Source organism: Pipra filicauda, unplaced genomic scaffold, assembly GCF_003945595.2.
Source record: "Pipra filicauda isolate LSUMZ 115617 unplaced genomic scaffold, ASM394559v2 scaffold628_size223124_pilon, whole genome shotgun sequence".
NCBI lineage: Eukaryota > Metazoa > Chordata > Aves > Passeriformes > Pipridae > Pipra > Pipra filicauda.
In genome coordinates, this window is record NW_024104785.1 from 43,939 (window position 1) to 64,305 (window position 20,367).

Here is a 20,367-nt window from a genome sequence, read left to right on the forward strand (position 1 = left end):
CCTGCCCGATGCCCCTGGGATGGGGGGTGCCTTCAGGGTGTGCAGTGTCCCCGGTGCCCCTGGGCGTTCCTGGTGCCCCTGGGATGCGGGGTGTCCCTGGAGCGTGCGGTGCTCCCGGTGCGGCAGCTGCAGCCCCCGGTGCCGCCGTGATTTACAGGCGCAGGCCCCCCGTAATGTCATTTGCCCCAGACCGGTGGCGCCAGGGTGCCCGGGCGGCCCCCCTCCCCCCAGCCAGATCCTGACCCGGGGCTATGACCCGCCTGGGAACCGCTGGGACCCACCCGCGGGGCCGCCGCGCCTCTGTCGCGATAGTCGCCGGAGGACCCGGCCCAGCCCGCGTCGCTCTCCGCTGCCGTTACCTCCCGTCGGCGGGGCCGACTTGGCCTCCGTGACCGGGAAAGGCAGGGCGGGGGACCGGGGTCCATCACTGGCAACGGCGGGGCCGGGGGGTCCCGGCAGCGGGAGGACCTCGGGGTCCACCCCCCCGAACAGCGAGTCCGCATGGCCCAGGAACTGCAAGTGGGCGCGGGGTCGGTGCCCCGGGGTTCCTGCAACTGTCATCAGCAGCTCGAGGGGACTGGAATCCGTGTCCTCGGGACGGGTCCGTGTCGTGGGAATGGTGGGTCGGGGCAAACCCCAGGTCCCCGTACCGGGCGCGGCGGCTCCGGGGCCGCCAGATCCGTTTGCTCCGCTCTGGGCGGGCTCGGCGGGACCGGGCTCGGTGCGGAGCCTGCGTGCCCCGAGAGCGGCGGGCGCGGGGCCTCTCCGTGCGCTCCGGGGCGGGACAACGGCGCCGGGCCCGGGGCCGCTCCGTGCGCTCCGGCAGGGCGGGGTAGGACCGGTTGGAAGACCCGACAGGGCTGCGGGTGGAGCGGGAGCGCGGAGAAGCGCCGCTCTGCTGCCCGGTGCGGCGGCGGCGGCTCCGGTGGACCGGGGAGGGTCCGGCGGCCGCCTCGGCGGGACGAACGGGTACGGGGCACGTCGGGGCGCAGGGGGGGTCCCGGGGCCGGGCGGGGCGCGGGCGCTCGGGACCCGACGGGACCATCCGCTCGGTCCGGAGCGGCGGAGGGGGCCCGGGGCGGCGGCAGCGGCGGGGGGGGAGCTCGGGGGCGGGGCCCCGGGCTGTCAATCACGGGGCGCGGCCGCCAATCAGGGCGCGGGCGGTGGGAGTTCGGCCGGTCCGGATGGAGAGGGGCAGAAAAGCGCGTCCCGCCGGGGCCCGCAGCCCACCCGCGCTCCCGCCCCGAGGCCGCCAGCGGCCGCGAGCCATGCCCCGCACCCTGCCCCGAGCCTGCACCCGCACCCGGCACCCATCCCGCAGCGGGCACCCGCCCCGCACCCGCCCCCGGCAGCTGCCCCGCACCCGTACCCTGCCCCGCGTCCTGCACCGCACCGGACACCCCGCGACCGCCCCCGCCGCCGCCCCCCGCCGCCCCCCGGCCATGCCCGCGCCCCGCCGGCTCTGAGCGCGGCCGCGATGGAGCGGGAGGGCAGCGGCCCGGGTCCCCCCGCGCCCCACGAGCCCATCAGCTTCGGCATCGACCAGATCCTGGGCGGCCCCGAGCCCGCGGGGCCGCACCGGGCGGCCGCGGAGCACGACTACGGGCTGTACGGCGGCGGGTACGGCCCCGCCGGTCCGCTCGGTTCCTACAACCTCAACATGAGCATGAACGTGAGCGTGAACGTGACCCCCGCGCCCGCCGCGCCGCCCGCCGGGGTCATCCGCGTCCCGGCGCACCGGCCCGCGCCCGCTCCGCCGCCCGCCGCCCCCGCCGCGCCGCCGCCGGGGCCCGCGCTGCCGGGGCTCACCTTCCCCTGGATGGAGACTACGCGCCGCATCGCCAAGGACCGGCTCTCAGGTGAGCGGGCGGGACTGCTACCGGCGGCTTTTGACGGCTCCGGGGCTCACACGACACGGGCGGCTCCGGGGGCTCCGTCGGGGCGGTGCTGCGCGGCGGGCGCGGTGCGGTGCGGGTCGGGGCGGGCGCGGGGACCGGCCAGGCACGGCGGGGACCGTGAGCTCCGCCGGTTCCCACCGCGCCCGGTCCTCGCCCGCCGCCGTCGGGGCCCGCGGGAGCGGCTGGGGGCTGGCGCGGCCACCGGCGGCTCCATGGCAGCACCGAGCAGGGTCCTGCGGCTCCGGGCGGAGCCTGAGGGGTCCCACCGGGCTCCGGCCTCGGGCTGTGCTCTGTGTCCGGTCCCTTCCCCGGTCCCGGGGTCGCCGCGTGCTGACCCTGTCCCATCGTAATGGGGAGGCTGCCGGGGGCTGCGGCAGCCGGGAGGTGGGGTGGGGGCTCTGCAGGGTGCGGGGTGGGGGCTCTGCAGGGTGCGGGGTGGGAGCTCTCTTGGTGCACGGGGCGGGGTGGGGGCTCTGTGGGGAGTGGGATGTGATGAGGGGTCTTCGTGGGGACGGGGTGTGGAGTGGGGGGACCTGCCATGGGACTGCAGGACAAAGCCTGTCTGTGTATGGAGCGGGTGCCCCAGACCCACGAGCCCCAGGGAATGGGGGTGATGGGGGTGGCTGTCTGTGAGATGTGTGGGGATGGGACCCCCAGACCAGCACATGCAGGAACTGGTGCAGAACACAGGGTGCCGGTGCCGTGGGAGAGGCCAGGGTGGGCCCGTGCTGGGGCCGGGGTGAGCGGGCAGTGACACAGGTGTCAGGGAGGCGGTGAGGGGTCCCGGTGGGGCCGGGGGCTGAGCGCCGTGCTGAGGGCTGAGCACCAGTGCTGGGCAGGGATACTGGTTGCTGCACCCCCGAGGAGCAGGAGCAGGTGCTCAGGTGGGGGTCCCGGGCACCGGGGCTGTGTGCGGGTGCCACAGACCCCCAGCCCGGCTCGGCTCGGCTCCCGCCCAAGATGGCGGCGCTGCCACGTCTGCGGCGCGGCCGCGTGTGGGGACGAGGCCGGGGCCGTGTGGGGCTGGGGCCGAGCACCAGCCACGGGGGGATGGGGCGGTGTGGGATGGGAGGCTGGGGACCGTGGGGGTCCCACCCGGTACCAGCAGAGCCGTGTTCGCCTCCCAGCCCGCCCCGCCATCGCGGCGGTGACGAAGCAAGCACCGTCCCCGTGCAGGGGTGGTGGGTGACGTCCTCGTCTCCTGCCTGGCGCCAGCGGAGGGTGGACGGGGCGGCCCCTCCCAGTACGGGGTCTCTCAGCCGCAGCCATCACTCAGCGCTGGCCTTGGGGTGGGCTGCGGGCGGGCGGCATCTGGTCCCGGCGAGGGGCCGCCCCGCGCGGGGAGGGGGCGCGGGGGCCTCCGTCCCCCCGACTGCGCGGCTCCACCTGCGTCAACCGTGTCCGCCCCCGCCGGCGGGCAGGCGGCCTCCGGGGCGCGGGTGGGAGGGAGGGTCTGTCAGGAGGTCCCCGGGGTGCTGTGGGCCGTGCCCTGTGTCCTTGTGCCATGGGGGCCCAGGGCCCGTGGTCACCCTTGGTCTGGGCCATGTGCCCGTGCTGGCCCTGGCCATGGCCATGTTGTCACAAGATGCCACAAGGCTGTGGTGCCACAGGGCCATGGGGCCATGGTTTGGCCATGGCTGCTACTGGAGCTGGAGGGCAGTGGGTGTTGGGTGCTGACCCTGCCAAACCCTCACCTTCCCCGCGCCACTTCGCTGCCTTGAAGCTGTGGCTCCAGCTCGATTCGGGAATGCGACACACTGGCCTACTCAGGGCTGGCTCACACCTCCTCTGGGAAGGGACAACCCCTTCCCCGGCCCCTGGCACTTCGGCAGCTGCCGTTGGTCAGCCCGGGCACTGCTGGCACATGGAGGCAGATGCCGGGACATGGAGGGAGACACCGTCTGCCTCCTGACACATGCTGGGGTCCCACCCCCTGCCCGGGAGGGCTGGGCAGACCCTGCAGCGTCACGAAGGCTCCTCGTGGCAGGGCTTGGTGTGTGGGGAGGGTGGGTTTGTGCAAGCCGGAGCCTGACTGTCCTGCATCGGCCCTGCGACCGGAGCAGCCCATCCGCCCCATCCTGGTGCCCACCACTGGGCTGGGGAGCGATCATGCTGTGGCTGTGCGGTGGAAAAGGGTCCTCCCTTGAACCACCTCTTGAGCTGCCCCTGGGTCCCTGGGCCGGGGGAGCAGGTAGGGATGACTCAGGGTGTCCCCCTCTCCTCCTCTCCCCAGCAGCACTGGTGGCCTCTTGGAGCTCCCTATGCCATGGCCCCCCCAGAGCTCCTCATCGCCATGGTTCCCCCCCAGCTCTCTGTCCCCATGGCCCCGAGCTCCTCAGCATCCCCCCGGGCTCCTGCTCTGCCCTGCTCTGCTGGAGCTCCCCCAGAGCCCCCCATCATCCCACTTTCCCCACAGCTGCCCTGTCACCCTTCACGGCCACGCGACGCATCGGGCACCCGTACCAGAACCGGACACCGCCCAAGCGCAAGAAGCCGCGGACGTCCTTCTCCCGGGTGCAGATCTGCGAGCTGGAGAAGCGCTTCCACCGGCAGAAGTACCTGGCCTCGGCCGAGCGTGCCACCCTGGCCAAGGCCCTCAAGATGACGGATGCCCAGGTCAAGACTTGGTTCCAGAACCGCCGCACCAAGTGGAGGTAACAGGGATGGCCTCAGGGCAGCTGCCACGACCCCCACATCCCTCCAGCAGCCCAACCCCACGTCCCTCTGGCAGCCCTTCCCCTGGATCCTTCCAGCAGCTGCCCTCCTCTATGGCCAAGCCCCCCCATCCTGGGAGAGGCTGGACTGGGGAGGGATGGGACGCCCATCACCATGGCATCCCCTGTGCCCAGCTGGATGAGGTCTGATGGTGTCATGGGATGTGCCACACCGGCACAAGGCGGTGCTGAGGGATGAGGGACAAGGGACAGGGCTGCGGGGCAGTGGCACACTGACACACGGTGGTGCTGAGGGACAAGGGACAGGGCTGCGGGGCAGCGCTGGCAGTGCCAGCTGCGGGTACCATCAGTGGGTCTCCGCAGGCGACAGACGGCAGAGGAGCGCGAGGCGGAGCGGCAACAGGCCAACCGGCTGATGCTGCACCTGCAGCAGGAGGCTTTCCAGAAGAGCCTGGCACAGCCCCTGCCGCAGGACCCGCTCTGCATGCACAACTCCTCGCTCTATGCCCTGCAGAACCTCCAGCCCTGGGCCGAGGACAACAAGGTGACATCGGTCTCGGGGGTGGCCTCTGTGGTGTGAGGGCCCCGGGTGTCGCCGATGTGCCGGGAGGTGGCAGTGGGAGCCCAGCCTGCAGCAGGGAGGGGACTGCAGCTTCCTGGGGGCCTCCCACGGGCAGCCCCCTCCCTGCCACTGACAACCCCCTTGGGCCCCCCGGCTGGGTGGGCATGCCCCTGCAATTGGACTCAAAGCTTTACCAAATCCCACCTGGAGCACCGCTGTGGGCAGCCCCCTGCTCGGACCCCTGGGAGCCCACAGACAGGCCCCTACACCCTGCAGGGCTCTGCAGCCCCCCCGCCAAGGGTCCCTGTGCCAGGGCAGCTCCTTGGGGGTCCCTGCTCAGGACCTGCTGCCAACCCACCAGCGGCTCCATGAGTCAGGCTGGGGCAGCCACAGTCCCCAGCCCACCTGGAGCAGGGCACAGTGTGGACATCCCGTTCCTGGTGCTGGGACCTGCCCCCCCAGTGGGGTCTGCACCCACTTGCCTTATCCCTGGAGTTTGCCACCTCCGGCTTCCAGCTGTACCCACCATGCTGAATGAAGAACTTGGCCACTCTGGCTCCTCCCCAGTGGTGGGACAGACTGATGGACTGGGCCCCTGGCCCTGCACCCACCGATCTGTCGGCTCCCTGGGCCCGGACGTGCCTCCACGGCCCCCCATCACGGACTCGGGGTGCTCCCTATGCCGATGGATTGTACCAGCCCCTGACTCCCCCTGGTACCCCCATCACCTCCCACAGATTGAGCCTTCATGACCCACAGCACACTCGTGGGGGGGCAGAGGGGCTGAACCCCCCCTCTTTGGCAAACCTCTGTGCCCCCTCCCCAGTGACTCCCTAAGTGGAGGTTTTCTCCTCCCAAGACCTTCCAGCCCCACTCTGGCCTCGATCGGTGATGATGGTGGGGAGGAAGGGGGAGAACAACAATGACCTTGACCCCGAACTTGACCTTGCCCCCCACCTGACTGCTATCCACGGCCCTGCGGCCCCTCGCCCCACTTTTGGGGGCAGGCTGCTGCTGGCCCCCCACCTCCGCTGCTGCCGGGAGGAGTCGGACAGCCGGTGCCGGCGGGATTGGCTGCTGTTCCGTGACGCGGGGGGAGTGGAACAGCATCACCACCGGGATGAGCGCGGCTGAGGGCCGGCCCCGGTGCCGGTGGGGCGGCGGCGGCGAGGCGGTTCTCCGTGCCCGTGCTGAGGCTGCCGGTTACCGGAGGCTGCTGCGAGCCCGAGCCGCAGAGGTGGAGGCGCTGCGGGGGGCGGTGGGTGCGTTACACCGGCAGCTGGAGGGGCTGCGGGACCGGCGGAGCGGGGAGCTGGCCAAGTACCAGGTGCGGGATGGGAGGGCGTCGGGGAGTGCCTGGGGGGCTGGGAGGGAACGGGGGGCTGGGATGCGAGGAGGGGGTGGATGTTTTGGGGGGGGAGGGGTGGTGCCAGGGCTGGATGCCTGGAGGGATGGGGTGAAGGGGGAGGATGGGGAGGGGCGGGGTCGGGGGGTCCCGATGGAGCTGAGGGGCCCGGGGAGGCAGCGGGAGGGGGCGAGGGATGGCACGGGGGTGTTTGGGTGGGGCGGGGGCTGGGGTGTCCGTGTGGGTGGGTGTCGGTGTGGGGCCGAGGATCCCGAGGTCCGTGCGGGGCGGGGGCCGGGCCGGGGATCCCGGGAGTCCGTGTTAGGCGGGGTTCGGATCGGGGGTGGGGGTCCGTGCGGGGCGGGGGTCCGTGGGGGGCCCTGTGGAGAGGGTGTTCGGCCGCGGGTCCCGGGGGTCGCCCCGCGGTCTCGGCGCTGCTGACGGCCCGGCTCAGGAGCGGGTGGCGGAGCTGGAGCGGGAGATCGGGGCGGCGGAGGCGGAGATGGCCCGGTGCCTGCGGGAGTACCCGGCGCTGCTGCGGCTGCGGATGGCGCTGGAGGCGGAGATCGCCGCGTACCGGTACGCGGGGGGGGGGCGCGGGGGGCGCGGGGATCGCGGGGCTCAGCCCGGCCCTTCTCTTCCAGGGAGATGCTGGAGAGCGAGGAGCTGCGCCTGGGCGGTCTGGCCCCGCCGTGATCGGACCCCTGGAGCCCCGGTCCCATCACCGGACCCGCCGTGACCACCGGACCCCCGGCACCGTGACCGGACCCTCAGCCCCACCACCAGACCCCCTGTCCCGCTGCGACCGGACCCCGGTCCCTCCACCGAACTCCAGACCCTCGACTCCTGTGCCCCAGGACCCCCGACCTCGGGCCGTGGTACCCTCGGACCCTCTGGACCCCTCTGGACTCGCAGAGTCTTGGTCCTTCTGCCCCCTCGTGCCACGGGCCCCCAGACTCCTGTGCCCCCGCCTGCCCCCTGTCCTGGGACCCCCGGGAGGGCAGCGCCTGTGGGGCCACACACTCACCAGCCTCTCTGGGGTGGGGGTCCCGGCCCAGACCCGCGGGAAGCACCTCAATAAAGCTCCGTGGCATCACCCGGAGCCGACCCGTCTTGGGGCTGGGGGGGGGCAGGGGGCAGGACCCCGGCCAGGAGCACCCTCTGCGCTCCGGGGGTCTGTGGCAGAGCAGAGGCCCGGGGAGGCTCCAAGGGAGGGGGTGGGGCCCGGGCTCCATCCCTCCTGGTGCAGCCCTTCCCCGGGCTGGGCACCCTCCCAAACACCGAGGGGGCACATCGTGGGGGCCCAGCCACAGCTCCAGTGGGAGCTGAGCCCCCCACTGCTGTCGGGTGACCCCTGGCCCCCCCACTGTGCCGTGACCATGTCCTGCATTAGGAGCTCCTGGGGTCAGGACACGATCCTGCTCCCCAGGACGTGGGAATGGGGTGCTGCCCCTCAGGACTTGCCCCCTGGGTGCAGCCCCTGAGACTGAGGATGCTGCCCCACTTCTGTGGGGGTCGGTGAGGATTAGGGGGGTCCAGGACACCTATGGGTAGCTGGGCAGGGCTGTGGGGACCCTCCACCTGGGCTGTCCATGAGCTGGGCTGGCGCACGTAGGGAGCCTGCTCCAGTCATACAGAAGGACCCCAGGGCCAAACCCTGCACAGGCCAGGAGCCCTCTGGGGAGTTGTGGGGGCCCAGCACCCCCCTACCCACACAGACACAGACCAGGGTTTGTGGTAGCAGAGTCAAGCCCAGAGCTTTAATAGGGGGGAAAAACCCCCTTCTTAACAAGGGAAAAAAAGCCTTTTCTGAGCAGTACAAGGGAGAGCAAGGTGGGTGCTGGTGCCTGTCCCACTGTGGCTGTCCCATTGGGGTCCCCCCAGCCCCAGGTGTGCCCCTGGAGGTTTGTGGAGGGGAGGGAAAGGGTGCTGGGGAAAGGAGATGTCTGTGCGTGGGGTCAGCGTGCGCAGAGCCAGCGTTATCGGGGTGTGTCGAGGTCCTGCCAGGGGCTCCAGGGGCTCCAAGCCAGGGGGGTGTGGGGGTCCCGGCAGCTGATGCGCACCCGCCGTGCGCCCACCTGCACCTGGGTCTCCTCCATGCCCTCCACAAACCGCTCAACCTGCAAAGGGGGCAGGTCATGGCCTGGGCAGATCCTCGGGTAGGGGAAAGCCATTGCAGAGGAGTGGGGGGCAGAGCTGGGGGGAGCAGAGGTGACAGCCAGGGGTGACCATTCGTTGCCTCAAGGAGAGAAGCAGCGGAGTGGGGAGGGGGCCATGGCTGAACCTGCAGAGAGTCCCTGTTCCCAATGCCCCCCCAGGACAGGGAAGAGCCCAGGACGGGGCAGGGGGGGGATGGGGGGCAGGGTGGGCGCGTGTGGGGTCCGGCTGGGCAGGGACCCCCGTTACCTGGGTGCCATTGGGGAGCTCGTACTGCAGGTGGTAGAGCAGCACAAAGTAGGATGTGGGGCGCTGCCAGGAGGCTGGGGGTGCCCAGGCCAGGTGGAGCTGCTCCCCCTGCCACCGCAGGGTCAGCTCCTGGGGCGGGTCGGGACGCACTGCGGGCAGGGGGGGCTCAGAACGGGGGCTGAGCCCCCCTCAGAGCCCCCAGTGCCCCTTGAATGTCCCCATCCCTCGGGCCGCTGCTGCCCTGAGCTCACCAATGTCGCGGAGGAAGAAGTGCTTGGAGAGGCTGAGGTAGGAGGTATCCGAGAGCCCCTCCAGGTGCAGCCACAGCGGACGCAGCTCCTCACCGAAGGGGCAGAACGAGGGGTCGACCAGAGTGGCGTTGAACCGGCCGTGGCCCCCGGCCACTGGCACCCACGGACCCAGGGAGCCATCGCTGTGGGGAGGGAGGCGTGAGCAGGTGTGAGGGCTGGGTGGCCGAGGGGCTGGGGTGGGTTTGGGAGGTCCCAGGACACCCACCTGCGTGTGAGGCGGGCGCGGAAGACGACAGAGGGGGGCCCAGGCCAGGAGCAGTGGAAGGAGCCGTGGTAGGACTCAGCCTGGCAGGACACGTTGATCTCTTCCTCGCCTGAGGGGCCGAGGGGGGTCAGGGGGTGTGGGGCCGGGAGCGATGCCCCCTCCCTGCACAGCACTGGTGAGGCTCCCCCGGCCCCAAAGCCCTGCCCGGTGCAGCCCCATGGACGGCACAGGAGCAGCTCTGGGTCCGCAGCCTGCCCCCCGTCCCTGCACCCCATCACCCCCTGCCCCGGCTCTCCCGGCCATGTCCCTCCTTACGGGCACCGCTGACCACCACGTAGGTGGTGTCCAGCAGGACAGGGCCGGCCCAGCAGCTGTAGTTGCCCGTGGCCGGCAGGTCTAAGCCGAGGATGGTGAGGTTCCGGCCCTCAGCCTCCAGTTCGGCCATGGGCTCCTGCTCCCCGTTCAGTGTCCAGCTGACGTGCGGCTCCAACGTGTCACACTGCACCACCACGTCCTCGTTCAGCTGCCCCACCTGGACTGGAGGTGAGAGGCAGAGCCTGGGGTCAGAGATGGGCTGTGCTGGGGGCAGCTTGTCCCTCACACCAGCACGGGGCTGGGTGCCCTTCAGCCATCCTGCCCCATGGTCCCCACCCTGCTCCTGCACCCCAAATCCATTCCCATCCGTCCCATCACCCCACATCCATCTCCCTGCTCCTGCACCCCAAATCCATTCCCACCTGCTCCATCCATCCCCCCACAGCCATCCCCCTATCACCCTCATGCCCTCTCTCAAACCCCTCAGCAGAGCTGTCTGACCCCTATCAGAGGGATGCAGGATGGGTATACCCCCTATCAGAGGGATGCAGGATGGGTATACCCCCTATCAGAGGGATGCAGGATGGGTATACCCCCTATCAGAGGGATGCAGGATGGGTATACCCCCTATCAGAGGGATGCAGGATGGGTATACCCCCTATCAGAGGGATGCAGGATGGGTATACCCCCTGGTCCCTCCAATCCATGTGAGGTCCCTGCAGCCCCCTCCCATTGGGAGGTTCCCCCTCCAAGGCCTCCCCTGTGCTCGGGGGGCAGCAGCACTCACACTTTGGGGGGAAGGCAGTCAGGGTGTCCACGGGCACGAGGCACAGCACCAGCCCCACCAGCCCCAGCATCTGGGAGGGGAAGGGGAAGAGAAGGGTAGGGGAAGGGCAGCCCCGGGTGGGGGGCTGGACATATCCTGGGAGAGGGGCAGAGCCAGCAGGGCCACCAAAGGCAGAGTCCCCGGCCATGGGAGCAGCATCCCCGAGCAGGACACCCCCAAGATCCCCCAGTCACCCCAGGATCCCCCACCCTCCTGTGCTGTGCCTACCTCTGCGCCTGCTGCTCCAGTGGCTCCGGTGGGCACGGTAGGGCCGGGGGCTGTGGATTTATACCGGGCTGGACTCCACGGGGGTGCCCCAAGGTGCAACCACAGCAGCATCACAGTTCTCAGAAGTGGAGAGAGGCTGTGTGGGAGCCATGCTCAGCCCCCCACCCACCCGGCCCCAGGGCTCACCGCTGGTACTTCCCAGGCAGGGGTCACCAGCACCTGCTGCCCTGCCCTGACCGCTGGAGGACGGGTCACCCCAGGAACGGCCAGGCGAGGGGCACATGGGGCACACAGGACAGTGCCAGGGTCCTGGGTGGTCCCAGCTCCCCCAGAGGGGTCCTGAGCCCCTGCACCACCCCGAGGGTCTGCACATCACCACATGCCCCACAGAGCCCCCACAGCACCCTGCCATGGGGTGGGACCATCAGCGGTCCGGTGGGACCATCTGAGGTCCGTCAGCACTGGCCCCTGAGGTCCGGAGAGGGGCTGGGCCCTGCTGGCTGGGCTGTGGCACTGGTTGTCTTGTCCCTTCCCTCCCCTCTTTGGGCCACTGCACGTCCCATGGGATGCTGTACAGGGATGGGGTCGCAGGGACAGAGGACACTGTGGCCACCAGCCACCCTCCTTTGTCAATGCAACCACTGCCAGCCCAGGGTGAGGACACAGGGCAGCCCCTGCCCCGGGAAGGGGAGCACTGTGCCTGTTCATGTACTTTCTGGGGCTCCTAGAAAGCAAAGGGGAAGTGGGGGCTGCGGGAGCCTTGGGGGAGCCCAGCCCTCACCTTTCGAGTCTCTGTGGCCAGCACAAGGCAGTGGAGCCTCCAGGCCCCTTCCTGAGCAGAGTCAAGCCCCTGTGCATGGGCTGAGGGGAGGGAAGGGGGAGCCAGGACCCCTGACCCCCCAGGCAGAGGCTCAGCCCTTGGCTTTAGTGCCAGGGCTGTAGGGGATCCTGAGGCTGGAAGGGGGGACCACAAGAGGGGAGGGAGGAGGGCGGGCACCTCGCCTGGGGGTGCACCCATGCCCTGTCCCATGCTGGAGGAGGAGGCACTGGCAGCACGTTTAGGGGGTTGCTCACCCCCCCTCGCTGGCCACAGCTTCCCCTTGGCTTCTGCAGAAGAACCACAACCAGGGAAGGGAAGCCCCGGTGAAAAGGCCAGGGCTGCCCTCAGACCTCAGCATGGCTGGGGACCCAGCATGACACTCAAAACAGAGGTGGGAGGGGAGCGAGGCCTGACAGACAGAAACTCCCCAGAGAGAGCAGCAGAGACAGAGCCTGTCCCAGTCAGACCCCTTCATGATATCCCACAGCAGGACAGACCCCACCCCAGCTGGACCCCTCGACTGCAGTCACGGACACGAGGCCAGGAGCAAAGGTCACAAAACTTTATACAGGAGGGACCCGTGTGTGGGCCCTCGGCCCTAGGCGTGGGGGCAGCAGGACAAGCGGTGCCTCCACCCCAGCAGAACCCTGGGAAAAGACAGGGGGAAGGAGCCCGGTGGGGAGGGCCCACACAACTCCCCCGGCCGGGGCCAGCACTCCCCAGTCCGTGCTCTGAGGTGCCACGGTGGCCCCACGGCCGCTGGCCCACGACTGCCCGCGGTGCAGCGCTGAGGCCGTGCCTGGTCGTGCCCGCACCTCCCTGGGGCCAGGGACAGCCCCTGCAGCCGCACGGCCCCCCAGGGACCCTCCAGGGCTCCCCCATCTCCAGTGTCACAGCCAAGCCCAGACAGCCCCTGCTGGGGCTCTGGTGCTCCAGCTCACTGCAGGACACAGACGTCCCCCTCCACAGCCTCCCGTCCGGCCGCCTCTGCCAGCGGCTCCGGTCCCGCTGGCGCATCCTCCGTCGCCACCACCTTCTCCCGCAGCTCCATCAGCAGGTCCCGGCCCTCGCTGGGTGGCAGGTTGCTCAGGTAGTACTGGGGAGCCAGCTCCACCAACCTATGGGGACAGGGGGTCAGTCAGCAGCGGGGACCCCCCAGAGGGCCCTGTCCCTGCCCGTCCCCAAGCCCTCACATTTGGGGCTGGATCTCCGAGACCACGCGCAGGCAGTTGTCCTGGGAGATGGTGAACTCGTGGTAGAGCACCCAGGGGGGCAGGCGGCGGGGGGGCGGCCGCAGCAGGTACCCGCAGGCGGGGGCCAGATGTGCCACGTGTTTGTGTGTCAGCATCACGTAGTTGCCAGAGCCGTCGATGTCACGGGCGACCTGGGAGCAGAGCAGGAGGGAGCGGGGTGATGGCACACCCCCCATGGTCCACTGCAGCCCCCACAGTCCCCGGACCCACCTTTAGGAAGTACCCAGAGATGAGGGCCCGCTGGATGTTGAGGGCGTTGGCGTCGGAGCCGAAGGCGGGCGGCGAGACGGGCAGCTCGATGCGCCGCATCACCTCCAGCAGCTCGGCGCGCACGGTGCCCGCCAGGCGCAGCCCCTCCGCGCCCACCCCGTGCTTCCGGCACCAGCCCTCGTCCCCGGCGTCTGCAGGACAGCAGGGTCAGTGGGGTGGGGACAGGGATGGGACAGTGGGGGCGGCGACGTGGGAAGAGGGATGGGACAGCAGGGTCAGTGATACAGCAACAAGAATTAGACGGCAAAGTCAGTGACACGGGGACAGGACAGTGGTGCCAGTGACACAGGGATGGGGAGGGGGGAGCAGAGACCTCTGAGGGCTGGGGGCTCAGGGGTTACAGAAGGTGGCACAGCTCCCACCGGCTGCATCTCCTCCCTGCACCAGGGACAGGGACCAGGCTGGGGCTGGGACCCCCCCGCAGACCCTCACGTGGCCGGGCTGGGGACAGGTGAGGGGGCTGTGGGGTGCCTGCCGGGGTACAGGGGCCACGCAGGGCAGCTGTGGGACAGCCGCGGGGGTGCAGGGGACACTGAGGGGTCCGTGGGATGCCCACAGGGGTGCAGCCCCCCGCCCGCAGCCCTGCCCATGCTCACGCTGCTGGAAAGCATTGAAGATGTTGATGAGGGTGAAGTGGTCCCCGTTGGGGTGCAGCAGTGCCCGCCGGCGCAGAGCCACGGCCTCCTCCAGGTGTGTGGATGGGGGCACGAAGCAGGGGGACGCTGGGGGCGGGCAGGGGGGTCACGGCGTGCCCCCAGCACCCCCTGCAGCGCTGGCTGCCCCCGCACGGTACCTGTGAGCATGGCAGCCAGGCTGACCATCTCCTCCACGCAGTCGAACTCGCAGGAGGCGATGAGGGCCTTGGCCAGTTGTGGGTCCAGCGGAAATTCCGACATGATGATCCCCACCTCCGACAGGTTCCCATCGTCGTCCAGAGCCGCCAGGTAGTCCAGGTCCTCCAGCGCTTGCATCAGCGACTCAGGGGCTGGGGTGGGATGTCAGGCAGCTCTGCCCACCCTCCTCCTACAGCTGCCAGGCCCCCCAGCCCCTCTCCAGAGACAATCCAGGCCACAGTCATGGCCATGGCCAGCCTGTAGCTCTCTGGCACAGCCCCCCACAGCGTGCCTGGTCCCTACCTCACCCCACAGGCTCTACCTGGGCGGTCGAGAAAGTCACACTGGCCCATGTCAGCGATGTCCAGGCGCTTCAGCAGCAGCACGAGGCGGCTCAGGCTGGTCTCGCTGACGTGGGGCGCGGGGCTGGGGGGCAGGCGCTGCTCAAAGGCCTCCGAGTACAGGCGCAGGCAGGTGCCTGCAGGAGAGGGGCCGTGAGGTGGGACATGGCTGCGAGGGGTCGCAGGGGGTGGGACAACAGCCCCAGGGGGCACATCGGGGCAGGGGTCTCACCTGGGGGGCTGCCAGCTGCCCGCTGCATGCGCGACTCTGCCTGGCTCCGGCTGATGGGCCGCAGCACCTGGGACTCGGCGCGGATGCGAGGGTTGTACACCTGCGGTGAGGCTGTGAGGGGGACGCCGCAGGGGAGCCCCCGCCGTCCCCCAGGGCCCCCCTGCCTGCCAGTGCAGGGCCACCGCTGCCACCTCCCTCACCCCAGCCTGAAGCATCACGACGGCTGAGCGGACCCTGCAACCCACCCCCACTGTGCCTGGAGCAGAGCCAGCCCTCTCACTGGGACTCCCCCTCACGTCCCCCATCCCACTCACGCTGCGCAGCTCCAGCCCCGAGTCGATGACGAAGCGCACGGTGCCCAGCGAGAAGGACGAGTCCCCGAGCCAGTGGGTGACGATGACGCGCCGCTCCCGGCTCTCCTCGGGCGCCTCGTACAGTCGCTGTGCGGCCCGGCCCACCCCAGGGTGCAGCGGCAGCACCAGCAGCGGGCCCAGTGCCGGGCTCAGCGCCACGGCCTCCGTCTGGATGGCAGCACAGCACTCGGAGATCTCCTGGGGAAGGACGGGGGGGCACACCCCACCCTGAGGTCAGGGTGCTGCTCTGTGCCCTGCACCCGTTTCCACTGCCCACCAGCACCCACAGCCCCTTTGCAGAGGAGCCCCAGCTCCCCTAGTTTGGTCTCCAGCATCCCTTAGCATCCTCAGGGCTCCCCACTGAGAGGGACCCCCCAAGCCTCTCCTGCCCTGCTCCCCCCACAGCTCACCTGCTCGCTGGCCAGGAAGATCAGGATGTGGCCGGGCTCCTGGCGCCCGTGGATGTCCAGCACGGCCTGGCAGGCAGCGGCCACGCGCCCGTGGGCCGGCGGCTCCCGGTAGAGCAGCTGCGGCGGGGGGCTGTGCCCCGGGACCCGCACCACGGGGGGGTCCCCGCAGAAGGCGCGCAGCCGCGGCTCCAGGGCGGGGGCGGTGACCACCACGAGCCGCAGCGCCGGGCGCTGGCGCAGCACGTCCTTGAGCAGCCCCAGCAGCGCGTCCGTGGGCACCGTGCGCTCCTGCGCCTCGTCCAGCACCACCACCCCGTACTGCCGCAGCAGCGGGTCCGACGTCATCTCCCGCAGCAGCATCTCGTCCGAGCAGAACCTGCCACAGCCCCACCCTGTCAGCGTGGACCCCCGGCCGGGGGGAACCCCTCAGCCCCTCCCCGCAGCAGCGCCCGCGGCAGCAGGCAGGCAGCAGGCAGGCAGCAGGCAGGCAGCCCCCGCCGGCACCACTCCCTGGCGAGGCCCGGCCGGATTAAGGGATTACGGGGAGCTCAGTGGGATTAGAGCGCTGCACTCCCAGCACAGGCCCGCCGGGCCCCATCCCTCCCGTACCTGAGGATGGTCTCGGCAGTGCAGCAGTCCTCGTGGGGCACGCAGTAGCCCACCTCGTGGCCCAGGTTCAGGTCCATCTCGTCGGCCACGCGCAGGGAGAGGCTGAGGGCAGCCAGGCTGTGGGGCTGGGTGCAGGCCACCAGCCCATGGGCAAACTGCAGGGACAGAGCGTACTCGGCGCACCACTGTGGGATCTGTGGGGACAGGGTGGGGGTCAGCACTGTCTCAGGACCAGCCCCTCCCTGCTGTGGCCCTCCAAAGGGCACAGAGATTCTCTCCAGGGATCCAGCTGCAGGACCTTTGGGGCCATAGGCTATCCAGAGGCACTCAGAGCCCAGGCAGGACCTTCCCTCCCTACTCCTGTCACCTCTCAGATCAACAACCTGTGACAGGAGCCCCACCACCCCACACCCACACCTCCCTGCCCTGGCATGGAACACCGCAGCCCTGTTCTCACATTAGGGATATGGGACAACAGCCCAGGAAAACCCTCAGAGAGTGACAGGGAAGGGAGCACCAGAGAGTAGTTGCTGGCCAAGCGCCCAGCTGGGCAGTGTGGGACAATGCCAGGGCCACACGTATGTCCCTTGGGCGCTGGAGACCAGAGTCCTGCTTCACCCTGTCCCGTGTGCCCACCACGAGCAGTGCCCGTGTGCCCCCAGTGTCCCAGGGCCCTGCAGGGACTGCAGGCAGGGTGCTGCACCCAAAAACACCATGTCTGGGGCCCACACAGGGGATTTATTCCACAAATCCAGCAGGGCTGGCTGAGCCCTGGAACTCAGCAGGTCACACCCAGGGAGGTGATCTGGGCAAGTGGCCCGAGCCCAGGGCCCACACCCCAACAGCCCAGGGCCAATAGTGCTGACCCAGTCCAGTGCAGCCTCACGGCAGCTCCAGCGATCCCTCCCTGGTCAAAGTCCCTGGCGCTGTCCCTGGGTGCCGCCAGTGGCTGCCGGGTGGGACCAGCTCCCTGGGGCGGGCAGGAGGTAAAGGGCACCTCAGTCCTGCCACTGGCCCTGCGCTGGGCCCAGCTCTGGGGAGGGGCCGTTCCCCCCTCCCCGTGCCATCTCCAGGGCCAGCTGCTCTCGTGGCAGCGCTTCTCAGCTCGTGCCAAGGCTTTGCCCGGGGCCCAGCGCCAGCCCCGGCACATCCCAGTCCCCACCCAGCCCGCCGGGCTCAGCGCAGCGGCCCCAGGGGTCCAACACCCCCTCCGTGGGTCCCAACGGCTCAGGTCCTTCCGTGGGCTCCGGCAGGACCCACGCACAGCGCCCGGCGAGGCCGGACACCCCTGTGCCCCGGGACAGCCCTTCCCTCACCTGGGTGCTCTTGCCGGTGCCGGGCGGGCCGGACACCAGCACGATGCCGCTGTTCCCCTCCAGGTGCTCCATGAAGCTGTACTTGGTGGTCCACACCGGCAGCTCCCGGCGCTGCCGCAGCAGCTCATAGTAGCGGGAGGAGAAGGGCAGCCCGTCGTAGGGGTTCACCTCCAGGTCCCCGTCGCAGCCCAGGGATGGCTCTTCATCCTCCTCCTCCTCCCCCAGCGCGGAGCCGGGGCCGCTCGGCCCGGGCAGGGGGCCCGGGGCCCCGCAGCCGGCCATGGCGGGGACACCGGAGCTGCGGGGGCGGGCGGGGGTGGAGCGGCACCGGCGCTGACCCACCTTCACCTGCGTCCCGGGAAGGAGTCGGGACAGCCCAGTGCCACGTCCCGTCCCGCGGGGTGGGGGAGCCGCGGGCACCGGGCACGGGGGCGCGGGCAGAGGGGCAGCGACGGTGGCGGGGGGTGACGCGGCCGGGACGCGGGGCGCGGGGAGCGGGCAGGGAACGGGGGCACCGGGACGGGTCACCGGGAGAGCCCGGCAGGACCGAACGGGGTGCGGGGACCGGACCGGGCTATGCGTGGGGATTAGGACGGGGCACAGGGGGTGCGGGACGGGGCGGACACCTTATGGGCGGGACACCGCCCGGTCCCGAATGCCACGGGCGGACCGGGCCGGCGGAGCACCTGTACGGAGCGGACCGGACCGGGCACCTGAGCACTGACACCGGGTCGGGTCGGAGCGGGCACCTGAGCACCGGCACCGGAGCGGAGCGGAGCGGGCGGGTCGGGGGCGGGTCCCCCGCGCCCCCCGGGCCGAGCTCCCGGTTCCGGTTCCGGCCCCGCTCACCTGCGCGCGCCACCGCCCCCGCCCGGGGGCACGGCCACGTGACCGCCCTGCCACCCAATCAGCGCCCGCGCCGGGCGGAGCCCGGATGTGGCGGCGGGACCGGACCGGGCGGGACCCGCCAGGACCGGCCAGGACCCCCCGAGCTCCCGGGACCCCCGGCACCTCTCCCGGCTCCGGCCGCGGTCCCGCCCTGCCCGAGGCCCTCCGCCGCAAGCCCCGATGCGCGATCCCGAGCCGAGCGCGGCTGCAGCCACAGCCCGTCCGCGGCTCCTACCGGGACCGAACGTCCCAGTACCGGACATCCCGGTGCTGGTGCGGGGCATCCCCTATCGGGGTACCGCTGCCGGGTGTGCTGTACCGGGGCATCCCGTAACAGTGCAGGGTATCCCCCGTTGGGGCATCCTGTAGTGCCGTCCGGTGTACCGGAGCCGGCCGGCCTGTACCGGAGCATCCCGTAACGGTGCCGCTCATCCTGGTGTCGGGGCGGGGCGTCCTGTGCCGGCGCCCCAGCCGCGGCGGCTACCGGCGGGACCGGCAGGTGGAGCTCCCCGACCGGCGAACGGCGCCGGGCGGCCCGGGCCGGCCTGAGCTCCCGCGGGGCAGAGCCGGGCACCGGGCACAGCCGGGCACCGGGCACAGCCGGGCGGGGCCGAGCGGTCCCTGCTGGCCTCGGCACTGCGGGAACCGGGAACCCCGGAGGCTGCGGGAACTGAAGGTCCAGAGCCGCCTGGGTTTCCCGCACTCCGAGAGCCCCGGCACCTCAGCGTGCCCGTGCCGGTGTCTGTACCGTGCCGTGCCGTGCCAGTGCCGTGGTTCTGTCCGTTTGTTCCCGGCGCCGGCAGGTCGGTGCGATGGTGGGGGTCTGGCTGCACATGCCGAGCTTTCCCGTGAGGGATGGCGGCTGCCCCGGTAGCTCCCGCAGGTCCCGCCCTCGCACCTCGGCCCGGGCAGTGACACCGGAGCACCGGATCCTTTCACACCCGGCTCCAGCGGCTCCCGAACCCACTCGTGCCCCCAGCTCTTCCTTGGGCTGATGGTCAGTGCAGGCGGCCCAGAGCCGGCTTTGGGCCGGGGGGTCTGTCCTGAGGCTTCGGGTGACCCGTGGGGTGGGGGAAACTGCAGCCAGGGGGACCCCCAGAGCAGGCTCAGGTTGATGGGAGAATGGGGACCTGCAAAGGGAGTGGGGGACACAGGGAAGGAGCCTGATGCTGGTTCCACCGGGCCGATGGAGACGCGATTCCATCTGTGGGAGCAGCGGTGCAGTGGCGGCAGGATTCGGGGGGGGGCAGGGGGTCCCAGGGCAGTGCTGCCGTGTTAGGGGTAGGGCATGGCTGAGCCCCCATCCCCGCGGAGCCACCGGTGCCAAACAGCCGGCTGCGGCCGCGGGAGGGAGGAAGTGGCTGCCGAGCCGTTGCTCCGTCCCGGAGCCGCGGCGGTGGAGGGCTGGGCAGGGCTGGAGCCAGGGCTGTGCCATGCACCGCACCGGCACTGGCACCGCTGGACCTGGGGCACCGAGGGATGGGGATGGGGACAAGCCAAACCCAGCCACGGTGGCAGAGGCTTTGTCCTGGCAGTGCCGGTTTGGAGCATCACGGCTGGCAGAGGCACGTGGCTCCTCATGCCATGGTGCGGCCAGAGCTGTGCTGGCTCCGAGCCCCCCACTCCAGCCCCCTGTCCTGCTGGCTGGGGGCTCCAGTGACGGTGCTCAGCCGAGGGAGTCACAGTGCTACCGTGTCACCCACACCAGCAGCCGCGGTGACCCCCAGCCCAAGCCCCTGGGGGGGTGGCACGTGGTGGAGCGCGGGGCGGTGGGGTGGGACCCCCACACCCGGCTGCGCAGTGAGGAAGCGGAGCTTTCACAAGCTGGGGGTACACGTGACACAGGGAGCGCAGCAGGAGGAACCAGCAGTGGCCCTGCAGCACGCCAGTCCCCCGGCACAGCCCCGGTCCCCCGGCACGGTGGCCATGGCACCTTGGCTGCCCACCAAGGAGGAGAAGTATGGCGTGGGTGAGTGGGGGCTGCAGGCGCTGGCCCTGTGGGGGTCCCTGCTCATCAGAGGGGTGCAGGGCAGGCTGAACAGGGTGCTCAGGGTGGGGTGACACTGACAGTGTCCCCCCTGGCAGTGGTGGCAGATGATGGTGGCTGGGCAGTGGCACCGGCAGTGCTGGCCCAGTGCCAGTGTGAGGTGATGTGGGGAGGGGGCCGGGTCCCAAGGGTGCTGGCGTGAGTGGGTGCAGGAGTAAGCGGGGGGTTGGCAGGGGCTGCAGGGCTGGTGATGGGTGGCCCAGGGGCCCAGGGCTGGTGATGGG

The 20,367-nt window shown here is 70.8% G+C and overlaps 4 protein-coding genes across 4 annotated transcripts in view; 2 read left to right on the top strand and 2 right to left on the bottom strand.

Annotated features, from left to right (window-relative positions):
• Positions 1-6,221: 6,221 nt before the first annotated feature.
• LOC113992913 (alpha-internexin-like) lies at positions 6,222-7,578 on the top strand. The gene is made up of 3 exons (XM_027730623.2): positions 6,222-6,462; positions 6,935-7,059; positions 7,125-7,578. Exons 1-3 carry the CDS (start codon positions 6,256-6,258, stop codon positions 7,174-7,176), a joined length of 384 nt encoding a protein of 127 aa, XP_027586424.1. The 5' UTR covers positions 6,222-6,255; the 3' UTR covers positions 7,177-7,578.
• Positions 7,579-8,459: 881 nt separating this feature from the next.
• LOC113992898 (interleukin-12 subunit beta-like) lies at positions 8,460-10,922 on the bottom strand. Its single transcript, XM_027730601.2, has 7 exons — positions 10,836-10,922; positions 10,505-10,574; positions 9,718-9,939; positions 9,403-9,511; positions 9,138-9,319; positions 8,887-9,035; positions 8,460-8,600 (listed from the first exon to the last, which is right to left on the bottom strand). Exons 1-7 carry the CDS (start codon positions 10,920-10,922, stop codon positions 8,460-8,462), a joined length of 960 nt encoding a protein of 319 aa, XP_027586402.1.
• A 1,209-nt stretch (positions 10,923-12,131) lies between these two features.
• Positions 12,132-17,822, bottom strand: DQX1 (DEAQ-box RNA dependent ATPase 1). Its single transcript, XM_027730631.2, has 11 exons — positions 17,209-17,822; positions 15,893-16,086; positions 15,284-15,659; positions 14,835-15,071; positions 14,521-14,620; positions 14,270-14,425; positions 13,908-14,099; positions 13,711-13,836; positions 13,055-13,245; positions 12,785-12,975; positions 12,132-12,709 (listed from the first exon to the last, which is right to left on the bottom strand). The coding sequence occupies exons 1-11, from the start codon at positions 17,488-17,490 to the stop codon at positions 12,529-12,531; spliced, it is 2,226 nt and encodes a 741-aa protein (XP_027586432.1). The 5' UTR covers positions 17,491-17,822; the 3' UTR covers positions 12,132-12,528.
• Positions 17,823-18,678: 856 nt separating this feature from the next.
• LOC113992914 (dedicator of cytokinesis protein 2-like) overlaps positions 18,679-20,367 on the top strand; it is a 51,937-nt gene continuing 50,248 nt past the window's right edge. The window contains exons 1-2 of the mRNA XM_027730624.2: positions 18,679-19,093; positions 19,942-20,065. Of these exons, the coding sequence (XP_027586425.2) occupies positions 19,091-19,093; positions 19,942-20,065 (127 nt within the window). The 5' untranslated portion in view covers positions 18,679-19,090. The remainder of the gene's footprint in view (positions 19,094-19,941; positions 20,066-20,367) is intronic.

What these genes read in the sequence shown, in the direction of transcription:
- LOC113992898 (XM_027730601.2), bottom strand. Translation starts at nt 10,922, where the DNA reads ATGGCTCCCACACAGCCTCTCTCCACTTCTGAGAACTGTGATGCTGCT. An exon ending in CCCCCGTGGAGTCCAGCCCG is followed by an intron (nt 10,575 to 10,835) that starts GTATAAATCCAC and finishes TTCCCCTCCCAG; the next exon opens with ATGCTGGGGCTGGTGGGGCT. An exon ending in CTTCTTCCTCCGCGACATTG is followed by an intron (nt 9,036 to 9,137) that starts GTGAGCTCAGGG and finishes CCCTGCCCGCAG; the next exon opens with TGCGTCCCGACCCGCCCCAG.
- DQX1 (XM_027730631.2), bottom strand. Translation starts at nt 17,490, where the DNA reads ATGGCCGGCTGCGGGGCCCCGGGCCCCCTGCCCGGGCCGAGCGGCCCC. An exon ending in CTTCAATGCTTTCCAGCAGC is followed by an intron (nt 13,246 to 13,710) that starts GTGAGCATGGGC and finishes GCTGTCCTGCAG; the next exon opens with ACGCCGGGGACGAGGGCTGG. An exon ending in TCTCTGGGTACTTCCTAAAG is followed by an intron (nt 12,976 to 13,054) that starts GTGGGTCCGGGG and finishes CTCTGCTCCCAG; the next exon opens with GTCGCCCGTGACATCGACGG.
- LOC113992913 (XM_027730623.2), top strand. Translation starts at nt 6,256, where the DNA reads ATGAGCGCGGCTGAGGGCCGGCCCCGGTGCCGGTGGGGCGGCGGCGGC. An exon ending in GGGAGCTGGCCAAGTACCAG is followed by an intron (nt 6,463 to 6,934) that starts GTGCGGGATGGG and finishes GGCCCGGCTCAG; the next exon opens with GAGCGGGTGGCGGAGCTGGA. An exon ending in GCGGAGATCGCCGCGTACCG is followed by an intron (nt 7,060 to 7,124) that starts GTACGCGGGGGG and finishes CTTCTCTTCCAG; the next exon opens with GGAGATGCTGGAGAGCGAGG.